Source organism: Anser brachyrhynchus (assembly GCF_964034855.1).
Source record: "Anser brachyrhynchus genome assembly, chromosome: 6".
Taxonomy (NCBI): domain Eukaryota; kingdom Metazoa; phylum Chordata; class Aves; order Anseriformes; family Anatidae; genus Anser; species Anser brachyrhynchus.
Genome location: NC_137700.1, coordinates 42,449,365 through 42,476,966, shown reverse-complemented (window position 1 = coordinate 42,476,966; position 27,602 = coordinate 42,449,365). Strand labels below are relative to the sequence as shown.

The 27,602-nt window shown below is 40.6% G+C and overlaps 1 protein-coding gene across 3 annotated transcripts in view; it reads right to left on the bottom strand.

Annotated features, from left to right (window-relative positions):
• The window catches only part of DOCK1 (dedicator of cytokinesis 1), a 281,310-nt gene that overhangs the window by 46,019 nt on the left and 207,689 nt on the right, over positions 1 to 27,602 (bottom strand). For 2 of the 3 annotated variants that reach the window (XM_080596602.1, XM_080596603.1), the window contains exons 33-38: positions 25,524 to 25,672; positions 16,264 to 16,349; positions 15,921 to 16,077; positions 12,572 to 12,612; positions 11,258 to 11,348; positions 7,683 to 7,802 (exon numbers count right to left, since the gene is read on the bottom strand). In XM_080596602.1, coding sequence (XP_080452728.1) covers positions 7,683 to 7,802; positions 11,258 to 11,348; positions 12,572 to 12,612; positions 15,921 to 16,077; positions 16,264 to 16,349; positions 25,524 to 25,672 — 644 coding nt within the window. Of the gene's footprint in view, positions 1 to 7,682; positions 7,803 to 11,257; positions 11,349 to 12,571; positions 12,613 to 15,920; positions 16,078 to 16,263; positions 16,350 to 16,369; positions 24,034 to 25,523; positions 25,673 to 27,602 lie in introns of those variants that run through there. The other variant, XM_080596604.1, reaches the window with a different exon arrangement.

Here is a 27,602-nt window from a genome sequence, read left to right as displayed (position 1 = left end):
TCCCTGTCCACATCACCTATGCTCCTCTCAGCACCAGGCCACATGTTCCTTGCCCTGCTGAAACATGGAGACAGCCACAGCTCCACAGTGCAGTGGGATGAAAGAGGATTGAGCCAAAGGGCCGAAATGTTTCCTTCCCACTGCTCCCAAGGACGTCTGCCGCACCGGAGGAAGAGTTTCGGAGGGAGCCCCACAACCTCCCAGCGATGACGGGAGCCGGGTGCTGGGGACAGAGGAGGGACATGGCACTGCTGGGGAAACCTTCACACGGGACACACTCCTGCATCTGTCCTGTCTGCTTTAACTCACCGCACCAAGGAGAAACGGCTTACCCCCACAAAACCACTGTTAACCAAAACCACCCCAAAACACACCGACGAAAGGAATCCTCCCATCGCTCAAAGCCCCAAACAAACACTGGTGAATTTTATTTGCCTCCTGATCTGCAAGTTGAAATTGTGTTTATTAGTATTTCAGGAAGACTCAGAAAAAAATATAAAACTTTTTCCTGAAAGTGCCTTAGTTCTACAGATGCTGAGACTTTAAAACTAAGAGCAAACCCCTGCAAACGGACAAGATGCACGGAGCTGCTGCGCACTGCCAGCACCGCCTGCTGCGTGCTGGCTCAGGCGTCCGCAGCTCCTCCTGATCTTGTGGCACAAACCCCAGACTGGGAGATACAGTGTGTGTATTTATTTATTTATTTATTTATTTTTCCCCTAGGAAGTGGCAATTTGGAGACCAGGCAGGCTGAACGCTCAGCTAAGTCTTCCACCAGGAGTAACAGGCCGCTGCCGCAAAAGCGAGACGTGGAGTAGGCCCCAACGTTTGCTCTTCCTCCCTGCCCCTCGCTGCAAAAGAAGGAGCCAACTCTCACAGGGAGGCACGTGTCCTGCAAACCAGAGGCTGGACTGAAAACCTGCCCCAGCAGGGTAAGAGAGGGAAGGGATGGAAAGAAGCAGCCCGAAGAGCAGAGATAAGGAGCTTCGAAAGGAAGCTGTAGGTAGTAACAGGAACAACAGGTATGGGACATGGCAGGCGCTCAAAGTACAGGAGAAATACGAGCCAGAATCCTCACAAGAAGTTGTCTGGAAAGAAGTTTTTGAATCCTAAAGAAAAAAAACAGACATCTTCCCTCAGACGGGATGCCTGGGCAAGCAGGGACTGAGCAGTGATAAACTCGGCCTTGCGATTCACACAATATTTAACCCCTTCTCTGATTTTTGTCATTTCTACAACAACTTACATAGTATTGTTTATCTAAGGAAGAGGACTGGAATAAGCACAAGTTACCTAATGTTTGTAAAGTGCCTTGAAGACGAAAGCCACATTGGAATGACTGATTACAATCACCATAATGAGGGACCCACATCTGCAGGAAATCACGAGGCAGTTCCTACACTCTGCAACACAAGTTTTACAAATGGCAAGCTCACAATGTTTTTATCCCTGCTTTATATCTAATGCAGAATGATGATACAGAGCGTATTTTTATCTCTAAACAAAAATTACCATGAGCTAAATAGTACAGGCATATTTACAGACAATGGAGTGAGTACGATCTCACATGCTAGACTGGGCTAATTTTGACTCAGAGGAGCAACACACTACCAATTTATAGAAACTAAACTAATATTTGGTTGGTAGGTAAGTCAGCAAGTGAAACCTTTCAAAACCACTTAACCTTTCTTCATTCTGATTGCTGTCTTCTTATTTCAGTCATCCATAACTACTTCTGCACGTTTTCACTTCAAAGAAAAGTGTTACCATCATTGTCCTTGCCTTGGTTCTGCTTGCTCCAGATTCAACCAGTCACTCTCCAAAACTGAAGCACTTCTACTCTATTTCCTATTGTGAAAATATTTATAGATCATCTCAGGCAAACAGCTTTGTAGCTGAATGAGATTTGAAATAAATGGAAGTCTAAATAATTTTAGATTTACATGAACATTGTAAACAACCTCATTCAGTTCTTTTAATGAATCCTGAATAAGCACAGACCTTGCAACGCATTTCCAAAGCACATTTGGCAACTGAAAGCCCTGGTTTGGTCCTAATGCTGCATGCAAAACTAATTGCACCTATCTTATTTTTGTCTTTTTTTTTTTTCCACCCATCCTTGTCAGACAAAACTGCAAGCGCTCCAGAGCAGGGGCTGTGTTTCTATGGCGCTCAGCAGGAAGCGCCTCCCCAGCCCCATCACACCCCTCTGAGTCTGTATTACTGAACACAAACATGAGAAATGAGTTTCATAAATGGTACAGACCAGAGAGCCTAAAAAATGAATCCTCAAATTAATTACGATATAGTTTATCTCCAGCATATGTGCAGCAGTCTCACAATCCTCGTGTTCTTCCATTTTAATAACCATTTCCTTATGTGTAAGCAGAGATGAATAGGAAACAAAATGGGCATTATGAACAACATTTGTTTCTGACTTAAACTACCGGAATTACTCTAAAAAATCTTTAAAAGTTAGTTTACTAGTTACACGACACCTCTTTTGTCACATTATTTTAATGGAATGCTTTCCGGTATAGCTAAGAGGTAAACCCACTCTCTTTCTATTCCACAGCAGATGCATGCTAAAACTGCCCAGCTGTGGTAAAAGATTCTTTCAGTTTTTGCCAGTGTCTGAACTGGCACCTCTCCAGCCAAGGAATTTGTCTTAGTGAACAGGACTTACTTTTTGTTGCTCCTGCCTCTTAAAAACCCCACTCTGCTCCAGCATCTCTATTCTGAAATCCAATTGTCCAGCTCAACCCTCCGAAGGAATGGCAAGGAGTTGTATTAGAAGACTCAATTTGTAAAATGTCAAGTGCCCTGAACTCCCGAGGTCCATGAGTCAATTAACCACTGGCTTTTCTCCCCATTGTTTCTGCAGCTGGACTACAATACCTGCAATGTTGCTGAAAATAAAACTAAATCCAGTATTTTTCTCAACGTCACAGCAGCAGCAGGAACTGTGCATTTAAAACACCCTCTGAAAAAAGTCTCTGTTTTGTACAGAGCAAATTTATTCAGGTGAGGGCAGCATGGCTGTGGCAAAGGATTCTGATAAATGAAATCTACACTCCTGAAGGTCAATAACTCCCCATCTGCTGCCTCACAGATTTCCTGCATTGGAAGTTTTCCCAGCTTTGCCCAGGACATGGCAGGTCTTCTGGAGGAATGAGCTGTACAGGGAGCTACTACACAGGATTTGTATGATGTGCAACTCATTAACGCAAGAAACAATTTATCTGGATAGTGCACCAGAGAGAGAGGTTTACGATAGTGGAAGGAAAATACTTCTTTTATACTAAAGGTGTACGAAAAATGTGTATAGCCTAAATTAAGTAGCGCAGACACATGCAGCAAATTTTTACGGGAAAGACTTTGAGGATTCAAGAGGAGATCTTCTTACGGGAGAAGGAGCTATTTAATTTATTTTTGAAGTCCAGATTGTTTGTTGTCCAGCATCCAATTTAGTTTTTGAGGTTCTGTAACAGCAGCAAAGGAGGATCTTAATATACTTCTTAGCTCCTGCTAAGCTAAACATCAGTAAAAATGAAATAATGTAGTACGCTATCATGCAATATTCTCAAGTATGAGGGACATTCCCAACACTGTTTACATTTTAGATGGCATGAAGTAACCACCACGAAGGTTTAACATTTTAAATACGGTATTAAAACAGCATTTCTCCATTGCTAGCGTAGCATTCAACAGGTCTAAGATATATCCATTTTGGTAACTCTTTCGAACAACTTGCTGTATTCCTTTGGAACGTGGTTGCAATGTGTCTTTGCTGTGAAGCCTGCCCTTTCCTTCACAGTTTTCTGTAAGGGTTTACGATCGATCTGAAGTGGGTACAAGCTGGACACAAGCCTTGCACTGACTTCTTGCGAAGAGGTGAATTTCACCGCTATCTAGTTAGATGGAAAAAGGCATTCATTGCCATCCTACGAACTGGAAAAAAGACATTTAAAGGCAAAGCATTGCACTTACTGGGACGTTTCAAATACTTTGTGTTTTCTGGCTCCAGTAAGACAGCAAAAGCTTTTTTTTTTTTTTTTTTTTTTGAGGTGGTAAGGGGGCAGGAGGGGTGGAGGAATGGAAATGAGTGTGAGCAGCGTGCATTTATTTATTTTTTTTCTCTACAGGACCAACACTTTCAATTTATGAAGGAGCAGTAGAAAACATTTACTGATTTATAGACTGCGGCATCCACTGGCAAACCTGAAACATGTTGCAGTTCGTACATTTTGCCGTGCAGGGATAAGAAAGCTGCTGCTTCCTTTATGGCTACAGAGACCGTATAAGCCTGTTTAAAAATGAAATCTTATCTTTGTCAACGACAACGGAGTATTTCTTGGCATCAGAAGTACATTAGCATTGACTAACATCAACCACTCCACACAGAAAAAAATTCACCCTTTTCCCTCTTCCCTTTATTACTGCCTCTATTCTCCTTCTCACTGAGATATACTCTAGCCTAGCAATTTTCAGTAAAGTCCCTGGATTAAGGGCTTTATTGAAAATTACATGACTTCAGGAAAACACAGAAAGAGCAAACACTTCAGAGCAGTTCAAAGGATAGGTTAGACCGCCGTGATAAGAGTGAAGATAAAGCTTTTAAGGGCAAAAGCCAAGAGAGATGAAAATGAGACTGGAAAGAGCAAAACAGTAAAGGAGAATAAACCAGCAGAGAGGAAAAAATATACATATGTCCTAGGAAAACTTAAAAAGTAGCAACTTTTCCTTTTGGAAAGAAGGGGCTTGGTAATGACAAGTATTACTGATAAGGAATGAAATCCAAGATGTTGAAGAACAGAAACTGTACCTGACAGCGTTAATCACTGAAAGTTAAGGGTATACTGAATTTTTATAGAAGACTGTGTTCAAGACCAAAAGTCAAAGAAAAATAAGAAAGCAAGCATGCTAATCTATTAAAAAACAGAAATCAAAATGAGTGCTATGACAAGTGTCTCAAACCACAAATAACAGGGATACTTGTGGCGAAGGCTAGTATTTTGTTCTCAGACAAATGACATTCAGTGCAAGCTCCAATTCAGTCCTATTAAATTACGAATTTCTCAGGCACTTCTGGTCTAGAAGTGGTATGTTTCTGTGCCTGGTGAATACAGAAGATTAAGCCTTCCTCTGAATTCACCTCACCCTGAGTGTTAATACTTAAGGAGCAAGTTTCATGGGTGTTCTGCACTTGAGAAGTGCCTTGTGCTTTCCCCTTGGGAAATTACCCTGGTAAGAGAATGGGATCTTGATTGTTGAGAGGCTGAACTACACATCAGCCTTTCCAAACTAATGCCGAATTTTTAAAACCAAGCATTGCCTTTTGAGAAATCCCTTTCCCCCATCTCCTCTAGACTATGTGCTTCTAACCACAGCTACTTCTTAAGTCAGCCTGGCAGGCTGGAGTGAAAGAGGCCTGTTCTCACAACTTTAAAACCAAAATACTGAGCTTCTGTAAAAGCTTGGAAGTAGTTCTACAGCTGTCCGGGGTAAAAGGACCTTCTGCGGGCATCTCTTCTGTACTTCATGGGAAGAGAAAGCAAAGTAGTAGGATCAACACAGAGGAAACTGCCAGGCAGAAGCACAGCTCACAATTACGGTTAAACAAATAAAAAAATAAAAAAATTGGTTACTTTATATAAATACTGTTTCAGAGGTGTTATTGATCATGGAGTTAGGCCATTAAAGTAGTCTGGACTAAACTTGCAAACTGCATAGGTAAAAGTAAGAACTTCATTTAACCTAATGTTGTAACACCACAATTGAGAGGATTACCTTAATTCTACCATGGCAACCTTCCATTTGAAAATTTATTTAAGATTTTCATATTCTCAGCATATACTCGTATATTGTTTTTTTTTTCCTTTTTGTTGAATGATACAAAAATTTATCCCCAACTTGGGTGACCAGAAAATGAGAGAGGAAATGTCTGTAAATGAGGAGAGTGCTGTGAAAATGAATCCTCTGCTCGCAAAAGTAAATTAAGCAGGAATCCTATGACCTGAGCTATGCAAAGAAATAAGTGATCACAGTGGTCCCTTCAGTATCACACTCCACCGATAAATTTTAAATAATGAAGATTCAGTTGTTTAACTGTGAGGAAAAGGAGTAGACAGAGAATTTTCACTGCTATTTCTTTCATTTCTGGTTGTAAAGTCTGAAAAAATTAAGTATGGTTATTCAGTCTGACAAAGGTCTCTCAAGCGTGGATGCCGTGCTGTGTAGCGTGGAACAGGCTGAAAAGCAAGCAGCAGGTATTTTGCCTGCTGTTTATATAAACAGCTCATTAGAGCCGTCGGCAGAACTGGGTGGCTACAACTTTAAGGCAGGCTGTTTTCAACGTGGATGTAAAGGACGCTGCAGCTTTTAATTTGCAGCTGAAATGCATTGGCCTGGTGTTGGGGAGAACAATTCCCACGGACTGTATACTAGCACCATAAAAAAGAAACTGCGAGCCCATAAACACGTAAAATAACAAAATAAAAACAGGCGACTTCTGCCTTTTCCTTTCCAGAGGGGAATGTAATATTAAAATAGAGTTTTAAATCAAATCCAACCCTAATTCTAACTAGGTTCTCCTTAGCAGCTGCTAAAGGGTTGGTAGAAATTCCTGGGAAGCAGGAGCACGCTGTGGGAATGGATGCTACTCACTGCATAAGCACAAAGGCCCAGCCACTCACAAGGCCCAGCCGCACGCGGAGCCTGCCTCTATCACAATCTAGAATTACAATTTTTTAGCATCACTTATTAACAACTTCTAAATATCGCATTAAGATAAGGTGGAAAATTTGACCTTTTAAGCAGTTTCCATCAAAACACTGATCTGACTGCTAAAAGCCTACTTGCATAACACGCTGGATAATTCTCTAACTTTCCCCGAAAATAACATTCCTGTCTGCGCTACATTTATGCAACAAAAATTGCTTTTAAATAAGTAAACCTCTACTGGTGTCAAACTACTCCAAAAAAACAAAAAACAAAAACAAAACAAAACAAACAAAAAAAAACAAACAAGATTATGTATCCCAAATATCCCAATGAAGAGATTTTCACCTGTGTATTTACACATTTTAGGCATGCACTTTCCCAGCTCTGATATGTCCCTATATCTGTCTATTGAGCTGAAAATCATCAGCTCCGTACAGGTAATACCTGCACCCACCACGCAATGTCCGATGCAAATCCATCTCAGAAAACCAGAAGCAATGACAGGGAAGTATTCTCATTCTCTCCACCACCCTCCTATGGCACGAACCACACAGACATCCATCCTCTGACAGATTTTTTTTTGTGTACACAAGAAAAACCAAGGGGAGCTGAAGGACTGCATTAGCTACTGCAATTGCCAGAAAATGTAAGTCCTGCAAATTACATGCATCACTTCTTTTTTATCTTCTCTGTGGCACCATATGCACATACGTTTACCCTTAACACAGCAGTTATAAATGTACCATTGATTTTTTTTTTTTTTACTACATTTTTTTTTAGTATTATTATCTTCAAATACTGGCAGTGTGTTTACATACAACACGCCAAATAATAAAACTTACAACAAGTTTAAAGCTCCCTGAAGGTCACTTGATGCAAACAATGTTTATTAGTCAACTTATAAATAAGACAGAAAAGCAATGAAACATCTTTGGAGGACTTTTTTCTTCCCTATTTACCTTGCCCTTGTCAAAGTAATGGATAATTTCTTGATAGAGCTGATCTTTCAGCTGTCCTTGAGTAGCAGCCTGGTATCCATCCCGCTGGGTAAGATGTGCTGCACATGCTTCTTCTGACCACTACATCATAGAGAAAGATGGAACAAGTGAAAACAAGTCAAAAGTTATGAAAAGTGTCAGTAAAATTAGGCTGTATAAGATAGAAACTTTTGATTTAAAGAAATGGTTCACAGCTAAGGCACTAACAGAGATTTCACTGCAGCTGTGTAACGATTCCTCCGGCATACGGACCATTTATCAGAATGCTGTAACGGGAAGCTAATTACAGATATCAGATGGAAGGAAGCTTCTTGAGGTGGCTTCCTCTCCTCAGTGAGTTTGATGAGGCTGACTTTGGCCTGCTGACGGGTACAACCTGCTGGATGCATGATGAACACTGGCAGGTTTATGTTGAGAGAAGCCCTGAAGCCAAGATACATCAGCTCAAATGGAAGGGACTAGAGGCACAGACAGATATTAATGAACTAAAATTCACTGAAAATGTTTAGAGGCATGCAGAAGCACAACTAACTTTATACAGCCTGTTTGCAAACAGTTGCTCCTGCACTTCCAGCAAACGCCCAACAGACGAGGAGCAAGGCAAAGACATCACACAGATTTCTCCCTAGACCTGAGAGGATCACATAATTCCCGACAGCTTTCTCTCTCTTACACCTGCATATTCTGGTGCCCAGTAAGGGACAGATGCAACTGAAACCTCTGGACTCCACTATTCACATCAGATCTTCTTCCTCTCCCTTCCCTCCTCCCACTAATATTCCCTAGGACCTATCTGTGGATGAGACAATACTGGAGCCTTTTCCCTCGACAGGAAACTAATACTATATCCTACCTTTCCACAGCTATCTATTTTCATGAGGCTAGCAGGAAATTAATGCCTTAGAGACTCGCAAAACTCTATCAAACCAAATCAAAAACCTCCATTAAATCAAATAAAACGTCTCATAGATTGAAAAAGAGACAGGGACAGGTGCTTCAATATAGCTTTTGCCTTAAGAAACCAAGTTTAAAATAAATACAGAACTGTTCGCTTTCATCTCTGAAAATCAAAGTTACTATAGAAAGAGGACTGCCTACAAAAATAAAATGGTAAAACTTTCAGAAAAGAAGAGATCTGTACAAAGATCATCAACTCTTAGGTTTATTCATAGAATTGCTGTTACATCATCTAGTTTTACCTCCTATATTTTATTAAATTTAATCTAATTACTTCAGATTTGGCCAAAATGTTTAACTTAAGCACAGTTCATGTTTTTTTACAGGATATCTTACAAAAACACATTATGTCATTGTCTGGAGATGAGAGGAACTGAGGATTACCCCCCAATCCCTGGTAATGTGTTTCAGTGGGTACAGACTACCTGATGTAGATACGTCTGACTGCAGCTTCGAACTCTTAGTTCCCATAATCTTTTCCTTAAACGGCCACAGGAGGCTCTTTAATATCATTTTCTTCCCCTTAAGACAGTCATTTGATGCAAATCAAGCTGAGCTCTTTTTGACAGGCCAGCCAGAGAGCACTTCACATTTCTCATTGACAGAACCTTTCTTCATTTCTCTTATTATGGCTCTCTTAAAGCCTTTCCTTTTTTTTAATCCTTCCTAAAACCACGCAACTCTTCACTGCATTGACAGTACAGCTTTGTACTGCAAAGCCATGTCAGTGAAGGAGACAAATTTCATGGAGTCTCCAATGCAATGGCATTTTTGTCAGTATCCTTCTGTTAGCTTTGAATATCTTAATTTTGATTAAAAAATAAAACTATTTTATTTCATAAAACCTCTTTTTTCCAAAGTTTGTTTCACCAGCTCGCAGTAATCTGGAGAAAATTATGGTGGCTCTCTCTCCAGAGACAGCGTTCTTGCAAATTTAAAGGTGAAGTTCTAGAAAGCTCTCAGTCTTGACCTAAATGTGATCCCATTAAAATCAGTGTGATGCAACGTTTGCCAATGGTGAGTGTCATTGAAAATCCTGTCCTCAAGGCTTGAAATAAAACCTCAATTGCTTAAAATCACACACACCGCAATACTGCTGCTTTTTAAGCAACACTGAACTCCTCCATCCACTGCTAACTCCTGGAAGGAACAGGATATTACATTAGATATATCAATACACTTCTACAATAAAGAATTTCCAAACCATAATGTAAGTCTATTTATAAACAAACATCTGCTTAGTGATAAAAACCTACAATAAATATTACCCTTACATTCGCCATCTTCTATTGATTTGTAGTATAATAAAAGAAAACTGGATATTTATTTCCAGTAAATTAAAGGAGTATATTAAGATACTCATCCAGTCTCTGAAGACCCTCTGTAAGAAAAAAATGAAATTGGCTAATCTCTAACTTAAGGTCATACGAAGCATATTGACTAACGATTTCAAGACATAAAGTTCATTCCATCATTTTTCTGGAAAGTGCAGCACCTGGGGAAGGCAATGCTTTATCTCGTCTAAATGGCTCATTCATGTAATGCCTGATAAGCAAGTATTACACAATTTGGCAGTCATGTTTTATGTCCCTAGCAGGAACAAGAGAGATCTTTATAGCCACAGACTCAGCCAGTTACTCGCTCCAGCTTCTACCCACAGGCAAGCGACTGCACCAGTCTGCGTGACTGAAGGTGTCAAAGTCTTCTCCTCAGATCTTAAGCTCTCTGAGACGTGTCTCAGCACAGAAAATTTCATTACCAAAGAAGTAACTGCATCCAGCAGGCCGTGTCCAACAATTGCCCTCGCTTTGAATAATGCATAAAGCTATTGCTACAGTGGTTTTACACTCCAGATGAATTTTACCGTTGTTTTCTTTGAGTAATAACCCTATATTTGTTTTAAAATGCAGTAAACATATTTCAGTGTCTTCATTTAACTTGTAAAAGTATGCTCTGCACCATACTTAGTCTTAATACAGTTTGGATGCAGTTTTCTTAGTTTTGATGTAGAAATAATCATCTGCACATCATTTAGAAGTACTTCACTTAGCACCCTCCACTTTTCAACTTTTCAAAATATACATTTTACACTACAGATTCTCTTGGGATCGCTCAGATTAAATCAAAGATTGCTAAGAGCAACTCACTGCATAAAATGAGATACATTTCCTTTACAAAAGGGTTCCCATTAGCATGGCTTCAGTAATAATACCTAAGGCTTACGAAACACTCACCACTGGCATATGAAATAGATGCCTCCACACGCTACATAATTTGGATATTTAAAATAAATTTATATTTCAGCTTTGCAGTTTATGACTTGTGGTCTTTACTTGATTGTACTTCCACGCATTTCAGATCAAGGTCAGTAAACCACGCTCTGATATGCACCAATGGCAGCAGGTTGGTTTCCTGCATGGTAATGCATTAATTACACGCGCAAAAGATGAAACTGAAATAAGAAGCAGTGCACAGACATTCACCAGTTTTAAGTACGGGTTCCAAGACTGGCAAAAACAAGACTACTACTGATACTGCTAACGTCATCTTCACAACTTGCAATGTATTTTGGTGTTTACCTTAAGAAGCTTTGCATGAAGAAGCAATGTGTAGGCAGCTTCTGTATAGTTATCACATTCTTTGTGCAGGTCACACAGCTTGTACAGATACCTGCAAGTAAGAAAAGCATTGGTTCTTAAAACAGGGTTGTTATTAAATGTTACAAACTAATGTAAAATAATTGGCTTTGGAGACTACAACAGTTCAACTCTATCTTCAAACAGCTAAATATCTCTGGGGTTACTTCTTACAGTTCGTATGTCTGTGGTCAGGAAACTTTCATGACCACTTGCATTTCCACTGTGTTTTTCTCCCAATGGCCTGAGAAGAGCAATGAATCCAATACAGATTCTGTGCATGAGGTCTTGCTCTAAGCGTTCAGCTACAGAGACGGGTCTTCTTCCTTGCCTTAAATATCAGCACACCCCTGAAAGGGGATTATCTTCATCTGTTTGCTGGCTTGCTTTTCATGGCAATTTAAAAATAATTAAATAAATCTCTTACAAGAGTTTATTAACAGAAATAGGAGAGAACTTGGGAGGGAGATAGCCAGTGAGAGACAGCTTGTCTTTGTACAGACACTGAACAGGGCAGACCCACGACTCACAACTTTATGTGCATGTCCACAGTTACTAACCCTGCCTTTTTGCTAGATTTTATTTATTTTTCAAATCATTAAAGCGATAATTAAAACCATTTAAACAACAGGAAGTGAGTTTACTAGAGAAAATTGTTCCAAAAAGATAACAAACTCACGAATAACATTTAGATAGCTCAAATCGCAGTGAAAGAGAAACTTCATCATTTTAGCCCAACGGTCTAGCCAATTTTAAGCGAAAGCAGAAATAGAGGTCTAGGAACCCTGAGGTTTACAAAAAGCACAACAACATATTACCATTTTCACTTTGTGTGAAAATAGATTTTGAAGGGTTCCCAAAAGCTTCAAATTTAAAATAAGTACTAGTCATCGTATTATTTAATAGCCCATTTTACCCCAAGTCACATATTTTCTACCTCACCAGGAAGTAAAATTATTTCTTTGGTCAGTTTTCTTTTGACTTACTTATTTTCCTCGTGTGACAACATGCATTTGTATTTCCCTGTTCACTGTAATAAAACTGAAGGGGTTGGAGGAGGGATACAAAAAATTCTCAGGAGGCCGATTTCTAATACTCACTGTTCTCAGTGAAGATGAGCTTTTGAGCTTAAAGTTCAGTAAAGCTGTGCTTTTTCATTACTTCTTCCCTTTCAGCCCCTAACTGACTGCTAAATAATTTTCTCCAATTATGCTACAGTCAATCAAGCAGAATTTATCAGTGGTCATGTTTACAAACCTTATGTACATTTCTTCTCTCTCAATCTCCTTGTAGAAATTCTGAAAAACAAAATAATGTCCTTACAAAGTCTTTGATTTCACAGTCAGAACCACATACAGACCATGTTAGGAATTAAAAATTCATAATCGGATAGCATCAACCTCAAAACCGCAAAATGAAATTTGCCTCTAGTGATAGCACACAAGTTATTTAACTTACGAAATCTAATGCTGCGATGTTTCATGATGTAGCACATTAGGACTTATGTCTTATTGGAAAGGTTAAGAATTTGCAAGAGTAGTACCGGTAGAAACTGGCTTCTGGCATTTGCACGTCACACATCATTAACCATTTTCAGTTGAAATTTCGTAATATACAAAAACCTAATTTTTAAGAAACAGTTGTTCTACGGATTTAAAATTCCAAACCTTAGCTGAGCAATACATCACCTGCCCTTGAATTCTAATAGTTTCCTTGGAAATAAAAAGGCAGATTAGTGTTATTTATCTGGTTTCATATGCCACGCATTCTCATTGCTCCCTTCAGAAATGTCTGAATGCTCCCGGTCTTGAGATAAACTAGTTAACACTGCAAATATTGTAAATACAGGTTATGATAAATTGGGCAAGATATTAAAGGCTTTTCTGAATCTTATTTAAAGTTTGCCTTCAAAAGTTAAAAAAAAATAAGGAAACAAAATACAAGGAAATTTATCCTTCATTGAACTCCAACGTATTTCAGTGCTGAATTAAACCTGAGCAGCCAGGAAAAGATGCATAAGCCCAATACCAATAGATGCATAAGGCCAATACCAAACCTTCCCCTTCAAAGAGAACCTAAAATACGTGATAGAATATACATCCGTGATAGAATATACATCACTGAGCTGCAAACGACTAGTTATTTAGGGGACATATCCTTTCAGCTGACATAACTGCTCACTAGTTCTGAGTTTAACCCACAAGACAAACTGAACCAAGTGAAACTACGCTCCCCAGAAAATTCTAGTCTGTTTTTATTATTTGTGCTTATTTCTCCTTTGTTTGCTTGTTTGTTTTTTACGTAGAATAGACTTCTGATTTGGGCGATCAGTAACGGAAAGCCATTTTGTCCCGTTATCCTGACACCGCTGCCGGCTGCTCTGCCCTTCCAGCGCAGCTTGAGAAGGGGCACGAAGCCCACAGAATGCGGAGGGGGCTCGCCAGGAGGCTGGCGTTGACCCCCCTACGTTTCCCAAGGCTCCCTCTCCCCGGAGAGCAGTCCCTGCTCCGGCCCCACCTTCGGGTGCACTCCTCTTGCCCCACACTGGCCCACCCACGTGCGGCTAGGCGGTGGGCAGGCGGGGAACTGATGGGGGGTAAAATAACCAGAGGGGAAAGGTGGGGGCTTTAGGCAGGATCCCTCCTCTGATCTCCTCTGCTACCTTGGCTGCACTCGTGTTTTGCCAGGATTGTCAGAGGTAGGAACAAGCAGCTGAGGGAGTAGGTAGGGCTTTTTTTTTTTTTAAATATTTTTTTAATCATCAGCACTGGCTTAAATGTATATCAAAACCTCTGACTTAAACTATATTCAACACAGGCAAACTTAATCCTGTGAAAGCCTGTACATTGTTAAAGCCCCAATTAAGAACTCTTTGAGCCCTCAAGTGGGAATTATGCTGAGTATTGGCTCTGGGTCAGACTTCTGTGAAGGCATAAATTTCACTTCAGGTGCATGGAGAATGATGGAAAGACTGTATTGGCCCTGGAGGGCAAATGGGACTTTAAAATCAACCTGAGATTTTAAATCACGGCTACTGAAAGCGAAGCAAAGTCCTGCCCTTTGATGCTTTCATACATTTCCCACAGACTCCAGTGGCAGGGTGGTGTGTGGATAACTCACAGTGATTTAACTTGACGACAGTACATCACCCGCAAAATTTATCACCTACAAATACCTGAAAAATTCGGATGACAAAATCACCATCAGGAGACGCTGTTAGAGACACTCAGGGAAAACAACCCCCCAAAGGGGCTACCTGTTCCCCTGGGGCTGGCATGGCAAAAATTACCGGGAAGGGTCTCAAGAGTTTTATAATGAATGGAAAGAGAAATAAATTCACCTTCCTTAGAAAATTTGGCTGGGTTCATATACATTGTTGTCATGTATTGGAGCGTGTGGTGCATGTGATTTTTTTATTTCCTATCTTGCCTGGTGCGAACTGGCAGGTTTTTCTAACTCCCGCTCTGCTCAGGAGGACACCGTGACTTTTCTGCAGGCAACCAAGGGCACCTGCTAGATCAACAGCCGGTGACAACTCTCTGCGTTCCTCCTCTTCTCCCATTTGCTAAACATTCTGATGCTTTTTGATGTGCACAGAGAGGAAAAACAAACTAAAAATAAAAACCCAATTTCTGATTTGATGTCTCTATATTCTCTCCCATTTTGACGGGCATCATTTCATTTATAGCTTACATGATAGCGAGGCATAAAGGCTGCAGTGAGCAAGCTGAGGACATTTGCAGTTCTCGCAAGTGTTAAAGCTACAAACTATTTACTCAGATCTTTCCAAACCAGCCTGAATGAAACCTATCAGCCATATCACGTCAGGCGATAAGCACAGTCTGTACCCCACACTCTGAAATGAAGTAATTTTTGATAATGTTATGGGGATGAAAGCTATGAATGCTTAACTGCTAACAGTTTAATACTGAGTCCTAACAAAAAAAAAAAAAAGCAACAAATCTAACTAGCACTGTCAGAGGTCTCTAAACTTTATTTTAAGACCATTTTTCCATATGCACTGATTTTGTGCTAATAAAATCTCATACTCTAATGCTTCCAGCAAAAAGCATGATGTGTCTGCTGCTTCCAGCTCTAGCCTAAATGGACAAAGGTTTGTAGTACAGAGTAGATATTCTAGAATTTCTGGAACAAAGAGAATGAAAATTTCATATCAGTGAGGGGAAAAAAAAAAAGTTTCTTCTGCTTTCAATGAAACAATAACTCACAACTTTGTTGAAAAATTCTGAATACAGAAGTAGAATACAAAGGGGTTTGCAAATTCAGTAGCAAATTGCATATTACTCCAATATTCTGTGTGTATAGTGTTTTTCTGTATAAAGTTGTTCATATGTAAATTGTAAATGTCAACCAATAGCCCTCACAGATCAGGTCCTGAAACATTCCTTCTTAAATTCTTTCTTAAAATCAATTAGGAAATAATAACCCATGTTTCCATAAATTCACTTTCATTAAGAGAAAAAAATATTTTAAGATGGAATGAAAATCTTAACACGTATTCTGACTTAAATGAAATATTTTGTTAAAGGTGTAAAATTAAAAATGCAGTGATCAGTTCAGGCAGGTGACTCGTGCAATGACTTACCAGCACATTGACAGTACAGCTCATGCGGTTCTCTTTGTTCTCGTCGTGCATTATGGTCCTGTAGTCCAACAACCTCTCCATTAAGCGGACAACAAGTTTCACAAAAGTTTCTCCACTCTTAGCAAGGTATTTGTGTTTTCTGCAGTGCTCTAAGAGACTGAAAAGCCAATTACACATGCCTTGTTAATCACACACACAAAAAACCTTGACTCAGGTGCAATTTTAAATATTGTGCATCATTAACAGATTTTAATTATTTCTGGGCTACAAAGTTCATTGTAGTCTAATTGCTCTCTCTCCTGACTTCCCCGTGATATAAATCTCACCACTGATCAACACTTACATTTTGTCAAATAACACTTTGTACTGTTCGTCTCCTCTGCCTCCTTCCACTTCATGATCCAGTTTCGTGATGATCTCATTTTCAAACTACAATTAAACAAAGCAAGCGTAAATAATCAGACGGCAAATATTTCACTTTATTACTGTAGTCTCAATGGTTCACAGATTGGTTGGGTATCTTGGTGAGATGTTTAGCTACTATTTTAAAGCTTGATTTACTTTTAAGAGTTTGCAATCTCTGGTATTAGACTATCCACTCTGATCTGCTGCCCTACAAGGGTTTTTTGTTGAAGAAATCATTGGTCATGTTGTTAAATGAAGCTTAAATATTTGCATTAGGCAAGACTAAATAAGGAGATTAATGACGAGAATTAGGGCAAGGGAAATAAAAAGACAGACACAGAATGTCCCCTGCAATAATGGCAATAGTGACAACAGCGACAGAAGCAAAATGCAAACACGTTGAATGCTCCGTTGGAGACGCGAGGGAACACCTACGGCTGCTCAGCCAGCTGGATCGCTCAGCCAGACGAACTCCCTAGCATCGCTACCACCCCTGCTTAGTACAGGTATTGACTCAGGTATCGGGTTGTGGCACAAAGCAGTCAACCTGTTAATAGGGCAGAGCAGGAGGGAGTTGTTTCAAGCAGCTTAAGAGTAAATATTTTTATTTGGGAAGTAATGCAAACTTAAGTGGGCATTAGAACACATTTTAAATGCAAACTGGGTAGCTCATTGTACTTTTAATGACTACAGAGGCTTTTACTGCTGCTGCGTTGACTAAGGCCCAGGTTAGGAATGAACTCCATTAGCAGAGGAAGAACCATTCTGCGTCCACTGCTAGATAAGGAGTTGATCTAGCCATCTAACTCCTAAGTCCGCATTAAATAAGCACAGACATCCGCACCATCAGGGATCCATTATTGTCAAGAGACCCCACATAAGAACCAGGGTGAGAAGGGAGATCCTGCTGCAGGGGAACGGGATCCCACTACCGACAGAACTGTTGGCTCTGAGTTTTCTCCCTGTCCCTGTCACAACAACACCTAACAACTCAGAGGAGAAGCAAAGGGCCACCCGCACAAGAACAAAGCGTGCTAACATTTTGTAAATGTCAAGAGATGTTCTCTGCATCTGCAGTTAATATTAACAGTATATAACGTACAAATGAAAAAACGGCCTGTCAGCACGACATGCCTTCAGCCCGAGGGTGCGCTTCCACCACTCTGGCCCCGGCAGCAAAGCCCAGGGCCTGCTCCTGCACCTCCGCCCAAGCCATGAGCTTTCCTTCCCCGTGCCATAGCTCTAAGTTGTTCCCGTAACATAACAGCATTTCTTATTCTTTATAAACTATTTCCACAGCCTAAAGTATTTACTTTACAGTGACAACAGCTCCTCTGTTAGAGCCACCTCACGCTGCCCGAGCAGACCGGGGCTCTCTGACTGGAGGATGCGTTTTTTTTGCTGAAGTCTGTAGGCAAACTTGGACTTTCCTTTTACCAGGAACACAGCAAGGAGGCAAGAAGCACTGCTTCAAGGACTTGTACAACAGAGGCCACATGCCAGGGATTTAGCTCGTATCTGTGCTGAAGGATAAAATCAAGAAGACCCTGCCAGCCCAGCAGCCTCTGCAAAGGCCTCGCACCAGGCACCTGGGCAAAGGGAGCAGCACCCTGAGCCATCCCAGATGCCAGTGCAGAGGGAGCCCCGGCCTCACCCACGACACGCCAGGCAGGGTGCCAAGTGCCAGGGCCACAGCACCACCCCAGGGGCAGGCGGGGACAGCAGGGGACAGGGATTTTTCCACGGGGTCAGCCCCACCGGGGAGCTGGGGAGGACAAGCTGTTATCTCCGTCCAGCAACACGGCTCAGACTGGTTTAGCTATAAAGAGAAGCTGCATTTTTTTTTTTTTTTTTAGTCCATGCTGTAAAGTTCTGCTGGCATATTTATTTCAGCAAGGAGTGTGAGATCACATATCCCCTGCCAACAGACTTGTGTCATGATGAAACTCTGACGATAAGGGAGTATTTTTTACCACCTTAATTTATATCACTTTGAGGAGGCGTAGCTACGTCCACCACTGGTCTTTCTGCCAAGATATGCTGCATTTTGAGCTCTGCCCACGCAGTCCTCCTTCTGCCAGCAGAGGTTATCACAATGTCTCTATCAAATATCAAACAGACATTTGCCCTTAGTTCTGCCACAGTCTCTTTGTCCAAAGCCACTGCTTCATGCACGTGGCAAGGTAAACGTGAGCAGAACAAGAAAAAGCCTCCGGCAATAGGTGCGATGAGGAACATCGCAGCCACCCCCACAGCCGGACGTTTCTGCCTGCTTTCCTGGCTGGTCCTGCTGAAGCTGGGGATGTACACACTCCGGCCAAGGTCAACCCGCCTACGAAACGCAGCCACGAGCTGTAGAGATGTTCCTGCTTTGCTAAGAGAAATCATTTTTAGGCAGAACTACATACACTGGTATAAAGGATTTTTTTGTTTAAATTGTGGCAAAGAACTCCAAAACATGACTCTTTATGAGGACAACTCAAGCTCGGAGTACCTTAAGAGGCTCTGCAGTAGTTCAGCTGCTGTTACTATAACGTAAAAACCCACAATCAGCTCCAGGACACTTTTTATCCCCCATTCCAAGACTCCACAATCCTCTCAGCATTCGCTGCAGTAATGTTCACATCTTCTCCTGCCTTCACAGGCCACCCCAGATTTTTTTGTCCTCTGCATCTGAGTTGGGAAATTTATTTTTACATACCATCTGGAAGCCTGCCAAAACTGTCTTAAGAACAGAGAAAAAAACCTCTCTGTTCCGAGTTGAGCGTCGATGAGCTATCACGATGAGTAAGCCCTGCTCACCTACTGCTCTGTGAAGGTTCAGCATTTGGTCTACCAACATGCACGACGCAACTGCGAGCTATCAGGGAACCCTAACTAGAGACTGTGTTGTGCATATAGTGATAAAATCAACTAAGTACCCAAATGACAGATATTCTATCTTAAAACAATTCGTATTATGATGTTTGACTGTTCTGAAAACCCAAAACAGCAAATTAAACCATTTCTAAGATGCATTTCTGTACTCCAAATGATCCAAAAAATCACAGAAATGCTGTCTGAAAGGAGACCTTGAAGGTCATTTAGTCCAAACTTCCAGGTGATGCAAGAGCATTGCCAACACGAGATCAGGCCAACTGTGACCTTCTTAGCCGAGTACTGAAAATCTCCCCGGATGGATGGCTACACAGCCTCTTTGGGTAACTTCTTCCAGTGCTGTGCTAATTTCTTTGTGAAGAAATGAATGAAAAGTGAAGTGAAATAAGGTTTTTAATACCACAAATCCATTATTCAAAAAATGACAGGAAAATGAGAAAAGGAAGAATAATGCAATCCACCCCCTCTAAGAGGCAAACCCAAGCTGAAACATGTTCCCGTAGTAAAAGGACGTGTCAAGTAAAACACTGAGGCAATATGACGATGAAACAGAGGAGTCACCGAATTCATGTTCTCTAATGAGACCAGAAAGAAATTGACTTTCTATACCAATGTGAAAAATGACACTTGCTGCCAGCAAGAACCCTGTAGGCGATGTATTTTTTAGTAAGAAATTACTCATATGAAGAAGAGCAATTACATTTGCCATACAGGACCATGAGTATTTCCCGATAACAATTTTAGTTAAATTTCTGTAAATCTAGACTTTGTTGGGCTATTTCCATAACGGCTCTCTTGGGTTGAACAGAGCTAGAGCTGTGGCATTTCTGGGGTTTTAAGGGAAAGGACTGTTTGCTCTGTGATTATTCTTCATATGTATCACGGAGGTGGTATCTCACAACCCTGATGACTAAACATTATTTAACACAGTTAAAATTCCTTCTTCTCTCTACTGAAGAATGTTTCGTTGACACAAGATGTGGTTCACGCAACTATTGTCTTCCAGGAGGGGAAGAAAAGGGTCGTGGGGTTGCCCAAGCTAATGGCTCTGGGACACTGCAGCTGGCATCTGTGGAAAATTTCTCAAACTTTCCTTCTCTATTTTTAAACATATAAATTAACACCAAGTATGCTTGCAGTTATAATAACGGAATTTACTCTCAAGTGAAGAAGCGCCAAATTTTCCATGTTCATATTGCAGCCAGTTACGCTTGCTGAGGTTCTTTCTGGAGGCTTAGGGGATATATCTGGCACTAACTATGAGCTAGGTTCATATCTTTCTGTTGACAGTAAAAGCTCCAGGGGTGACATTATGAAGATTATAGGAAATTATTATCAACTTTTGCTTGCAGCTGATCAAGATCTCAGCTTCTCTTTAGGATGTGTGCTTGAACTTTAGCATGGAGTATATCCACTGCTTCATTTGTCTGTTACAATCTCTCATCTGGAGAAAACGGTGGTTACAAATCAATGTAAGCTATCTAGAGTCTTCAAGTGTCAGCTCAACTAATCACTTTTGGTTTTAGGTTTACCTAAAGCGTGGTGAGGCTACATTTGTAGCACTGAGTGACAATTTAATCTAGCTGTAGATGAGGAGGACTTTCAATCCTCCAAGCAGCTATAAATTTGTTTCCTTAGAGGATAATAATGAATTTGCCATACAAGATTCAAGTGATAGAAAAACACCACTAGAAATTAGCTCTAAAGCAGAAATAGCACACAGATACTGTAAAACTTCATTCAAAGGCCACTACAAAAGTCTTTGGTAATTCCCAACAGTCTAATCTGTTCTGTCTCCTATTTTTCCACAGAACTCTGGTTGGCAAGCAGGTCCTGTGGCCTTTTTAATATTAAGCCATTTCAGATGTTTCTGGACATGCTGCATTAGCTTTTTTACTTGCTCTTAAGTGAGGAAGAAATACCAGTATTCTCTAAAAGACCAAAAAGGAAATTAAAAACAAAAACACATTTTAACCTCAGATAGCTAAAAATATTGCCCATTGAAATTAATCCTTTGGGGTGATGATTTATTTGAATTTACATGTTCAGTGGGGTTACAAAGGACAACGTGCAGCATCACAGAACCTACCAGAAGTCACTAATTTGTGTTCTGTCCTCAAACCCATAGTGTAGAAAGAGGGAGGCCAACACAGGGCTTAGAATTGGTGAAAAGACCTACCAGGAATTTATAGGTTGTAAAAGTTGATAGATACCCAGGTAGACTAGCTACTTGTAATTAAGAAGAATTATGCCAATTTGAAATTCATTGATAAACAACAAGAAATTACAGAGCAAATAAAAATGCTGGTATGACTGCCTCAATGATACTAGGATTTACTGTTAAATGCTGGAAGTGAATTAAAAGGGTTTCCCCCATTTTTTCCCATCTCTCCTCGTTTAATTCTCTTCACAACAGCACATTAGCTACAGGTACTTTAGGCGCACCCGTAGTTTTATTTTAGCAATCATATGCATTATGCTTTCATTGATTATGCATTTCTATATGATGTTGCACTACACATTCATTCATTATGCATTTCTCTATCATTTTTCTATCTTTTTGGCTACAGCTCCATTACGCTAAGCGTTGTTCCAAAGTGTACAAAACGGGACAGATGTGTTGTTCTGGGGCTCTTTCCTCAGACCATGACTTTTACACAGCTCCTTACTCTTACATTGTAAGAACACATGCTGGAGCTTGCATGCTTCTACCACTGATGCTAACACCACCAGACAACTTTGACAATCCCCCTTAATAATGCTGTTTAGCCTGAAAACTAGACATATGGGACTTCTAATTCCTGCAGGCTCACTACTGCGGAGCAGGAGGTACAGCTCATTTTACTTTGAAGGATAAGGGCTGTTGAAGTAATAAGGCTGCTTCCTTATCACTTGATGAGATGTCATAACATTGGGGAAGAAATAGTAGGGTAATGCTTCTCGCTTAACCCCCTACCTTATTCGTTAATAGTTATTTTTGGTTCTTAAAATAAGCTACTTATACTATTAATTTGTACCAGAACAATTAAATGAAATTGCATTACGATGCAGTGCTACGAGGCGGGGAAAACCCGTTGCACATCTCCCTACTGCCAAAGACAGGTGTCTCCCTCTGCCTCCTCCCACGTTCTCCATGGCCTATTTGGTACCAGTTCCTGTACTCGCACCTCCCTATGAACTGGTTCATCTCAAAACAAGCAGAAAACAATTAAATCAGCAATGACAGGGCCAGAAAAGGTAAGTTAAAGTTTTGGGTAGGCAAACAAACTGGCACGTTCTTATGAAATGGAGCTAGAGGAAGTGAGAGATGGAAGGAACAGGGCACAAAAGCAGGAGGTTGGGGCTTTTAGTGCTCCAAATTCCACATTTCAGCTGAATGACTGTTTCACGATGAACTTTCTCTCCTGCTGTCACCATGGGACCATCACTCTCACCTGACCAGGCCTTGAACAATCAAACCAATTCTCTTTCATCGCTTCTGTGGCTCTGACATATTCCCTTTGATCTGGAGGGCTTGCCAGTAAAACAGGCAAAGGGGAAAAAGCGAGCAGAGAAGGCATTTTCTTCTATAGGGAAGCTTCAGTCCCACACAGACTTTAGTATCAGATTCCTGCTTTGAGGTACGGGCTACTTTGAAGCCCATATAAGGCTTCAAAGCACGTTAAAAGGAAGAGGACAAAAATGGGCAACTCCAGCTTTTAATTCAGTCGGCCTTTAATTTAGGGTAATTCATCTTCTGCTTCTTCCTAGGGCTATATATACTGGAAGAACAAAATCCCCATTCTGTCCTTTAGTGGTTTTACCAGGCAAACCAACTCATAGTGGAATAAACACAGCCATGGGGAAAGCTGTCTGTTTATAACACAAGGCATCACAGCATAAAAGTTCTGCAAAAAAATTTCATTTCCTCCCCCACACATGATGAGGTTTGCACATCTGCTGGAGAAGTGGAGCCAATTTAAACCCTTATTGATGTGACTAATAAGGTTAGATAATTGGATTTCTGGCAGATTAGTTTAACAGCAGCCAAGCATTCAGTTTTGAACTTCTCTTTGAAAGCAAGGCTGGACAATAATAATTAGTAGTTGCATAGTTGCATACATACAACATAATGCGGTGCATTACATTGACAGATTAAGTACGAAAGCTTGCCTAGGTACCGGTACTATTTAAATAAACTATTTTATATCTATTTCTATCATTTAGAAGGCATAAACCACTGCAAGTTAATAAACAAGTTATGGTTTGCAAGACAGATGACACAGTCAAAGTTTGGGAAGCACCCGGGAATTGCATTTGTTTGGTTCTTCGGACCAGTTCCAGTTCTACCTCAGCCTCCATATGGCACCAGACAGCTTCGATTTACACCAGTCTGTGATGCTCATGGCACCAAACCTTTAGCTCTTCTGCTTGGCTGCAAACCTTCACAGGCTCTGTATCACCAACTGGATGCTACAGGGACTCTTTTAGAAGGGGGACAGCTCATACGGGGTCTACACGAGGTGTCACACACATCTCTGCTGCCAGCATGCAGATGTCTCATGCACATCAGAAGATGCGGGGCTGCTGCTGAATGGGGCTGACAAGTTACAACTGGCACCAAAAAGACTGAGGTGCCAAACGCTTCTCTGCCTCGCAGATAAGGTCAGCCCCCGCATCCTGGTGCGAAGAAGCAAGTGGGGAACCAACGAGAGCACACCAGGGTTGACTGTCTGCAGAAATTGGATGTATACAAGGCCGTGAGAGTTGAAAGACGGCCAAGGAAATTGGCTGTGATCTTCACTCCCAGAACACCAATCTGAGCGCCCCAGCATGCATACAACTACATTATCTGCAAAATTATAAACGGATAGATTGATTATTCCATTAGACATAACCGTTCACTCCAAATGCACTGAAATAAGGTTTATTACCTCTGTACCTGTCATCTCAATGTTACGCCCATAAAGAAAGAAGCTATACTGACATAAGAAATACATGCCGACTACCTACAATCCAAGACATCTCTGACTTTAGCATGAAGCATTTTTCTTCTCAAAAGGCAAAAAGAATTGTGTGAAATATTTAAGATGTTCATTTATTAAAACCAGCCAACTATTCCACACAAAGCTGGTTTTCTTCTGTCAAGAAAATACAGGGCCATAAATTTAGCTATAAAGTTACCCTCGGATTTTTGATGATCCATATAATTGTACAAATAAAAAATGACAAGCAACAGAGAGAGCATCTGACATGAAACTGTTTAAATGGCATCCCAGTGAGCATTTCAATCTTTACAGTATCATCAGAGTCAAACATAAGAAAGGATGATTATACAGTAATTGGATGGATCCAAAATACAGTTCACAACCTTTCCATACAGCATCCAGCAAAAAACAAATCAAAGTAATAAAGCTGATGTCATTTCCCCATCTTTAAGTCTCTCCATGCAGATATTCCTTTATTCTGGCTACAGATTTATTAAGGGTTCGTTACGGATAATAATTCACTAAAAATATATATCATCCAAGAAAGCAAAGGCAAACATGAAGAAAAAAATAAACAACATATGTCAAACTTTACTGCACATTTCACAAAGTCATATCCTGAACTGACAGAAATTTCACTGTGTAAAGGAGCTACTCTGGCTTATATTATGAAACTACCTGGCCTAGCTAATCTTATACTCAATCCATAAGGTAAAGTTTCAAGGGAAAGAAGGTAAAATGAACGATGTCAAGAAACTCTCCTCCACTCTTCTTGTCTCTCAAAAGCGGATGCTATCAGGGTAAGATTGTGTGTGCTTATTCAAGGACTTCCTTCAGCATGTTGAAATAAAATAGAATAAAAATGCTCCAATAGTACTTTTGATTTTGCAGTGCCGATATAGCATGAAGATAGACTGCCACTGATTGGATAGCCTTTTTCCCTCTTAAAAATCCAAAAAATGATAGAGAGTATCCAAATTGTAAGATAGTACAGATGATAAATTTGTACAGGTTATAGTTTCTTTTGCCACATTATCAGGTTCCGTTTATGCCCAATTCAACTCAGAAGCAGACTCCTTTCCTGAGTCACAGTGAAAATTTAAGACATCTGTCTTTGCTCTCCTGATGTGTCATAAAGAAAGGTTTCGTTTACTTCATGCAAATTTTTCCTTCAATAAGAATTTAAAACCTTCAGATGAAAATTCTATAGCCACTCAGAGTTATAGAAAACAAACAATCCATAATCATATTATCCTTTTGAAAAAAAAAGGAAGTAACAAAAATCCTTATGTTTCTGTCAAAGAACAGTTAGATCTTTCTTACAAACTTCAAATATTTGTTGCTTACTGCTTACCATCTGGAAGCTCCTGGTAGAATGGAATTCGCACTGCATCATATCGAAGAAGATGGGGATTGTGGCTTTTCGAAGTTCTGTTTCAGGGATAAGCGTCATTTCTAAGATGGGTCCCACCATTTCCGGGATGAACTTGATTTTATGCTGACCTGTAAAGAGAAACAATGCATTTCAGAGCTAATGAACGGCCGCTGACTTAGCAGACGATAATTGTTTTAAAAGCCATATCAATAAATCCTTGTATAGCTGAAAGGCAAGACAAGTATTTTTCAAGATCTGATCCTACTGAAACGTGTTATAATTTATTCTTCAAGAGGGGAAGTATGTGATACGTATAAACCCGAATTAATGAAGAGTTGTTCGGGCAGTAATCAAGCTGGAACTTGCTGCTTTTTTCAAAAAACACCTGTACTCACACACACACATTAGATTTCAAGATTTTCTTCAAATACATCTCATGGGTAGCAGAGAAGGAGGCTAAAAGGCACATCACTTGCATTAACTTATTTAGACTTCTGTATCTTCCGCAGCGTACAAAACGTTCTTCACGTCACTCTATCAAAATGTCACCACGAGTACATACTTACATAGCCTCAAGACATGAAGCTACATCTTAGCCAAGCCGACAATATGTCTTCTTCCTCCCAGAGTCGATCTGACTGGCTAACTTTACTTCACATTTACCTCCCCAGGAGAAAACCACACCTCCCCAACACTCCCTGCCATGAGCTCTGAGCACGGAACAGGAATTAAACCTTAACAGGAACACGAAGCCTAATAAATATTGGACTAGTTAAGAATATCTAGCTACTGTTCTTATTGTCGGATAAAGTGTAGAGGATGCAGATTACACATGCTGCAAACGATCTACTCGGTGCCACCAGGGAGAGATGCTCGCGCAGAGCTGTGGGAGGGCACTGAGGAGCTCCAGGCTGAGGACCCAATGGCAGAAATTTACAAAATACAAACACGTTCCCCTTGCAGCAACGGCATGAGATTACACCATGACTTGGAAAAAGACCAATTAACCCCTCCGGGCCTGCGTGTTCCCTCCTATGGGCTGGGCCAGATGTCAACTACCTAAATCACAGGAGCAGGAGCAGATTTTTTCTCTCTAACACCTCTGAAGTGCGGCAAGATTCCTGTATGGAAGATGTTAGGAGTCCAGCACTTCAGAGCACCATGTTAAGTCTGGAACATTATGGAGCTCATTTATTTTTATAATAAATAAAAAGTAAAAGAACAAAAATTCACACTGATTTGTATACCTTATAGTGCATTTGAACTTCAGCACGTGCAATCAGTGAAGTTCCTCACAAACACGACGCTACGATGGCTGTACACAACGAAGCGCACCAAGAAGCACGTTTGTGCAGCCACGGCCAGCTCAGGCTGGGCTTCTTTTCAGCTGGGCTAATTTAAGGAGCCCTCAGCTTCCTCCACTTTCAGGCTCTTGTTTCCCACTGCAGTTTACAGTGGCATACGACAGAAACACATTTTAAATCATTTATATTCCACTGCACTACACTGGCATGGCAGTAACTGTGAAAGTATTTAATTAGCAGTTTCACTTTTGACCACAACTAACATAAATCTGAACAAATGTAATCAAGCAAAAATCCTTTACTGACAAAACACGCTGCTACATTTTTATTTTTTTAAGATATAATTTAAGTTACTTGATTTGGCAAACTTCAGAATCCCATTAGCATTAGCAACCCTATTAGGGCAAATTAATACACAACCAAAATTGCTACTTCGTATGACGCTGCGATGGTGGCTCTTGGTGAGGAATGTCAAGTAGGAGTAAAGCTTCCCCTGCCTTCCTTACAAGCATTATTACATCCAGCGTCTCAGGTGACACTTTTCTTGTATTACGCCTGAAAAGTGTCAGAGTCGATATTTCAGAAAACAAATGATAGCGACAGAAGTTATTCGCCAGACACAAATTCAATGTCATAAGGTTCTCCGTGGGCTGCGATGGGTTTTTCATCGCTTCGAGCGCAGGGATCCCCTCAGAAAAGTACCTAACATCTCTGGAAACTTAGACGTGAAAAATGGAGAACTTGCACGAGGTTT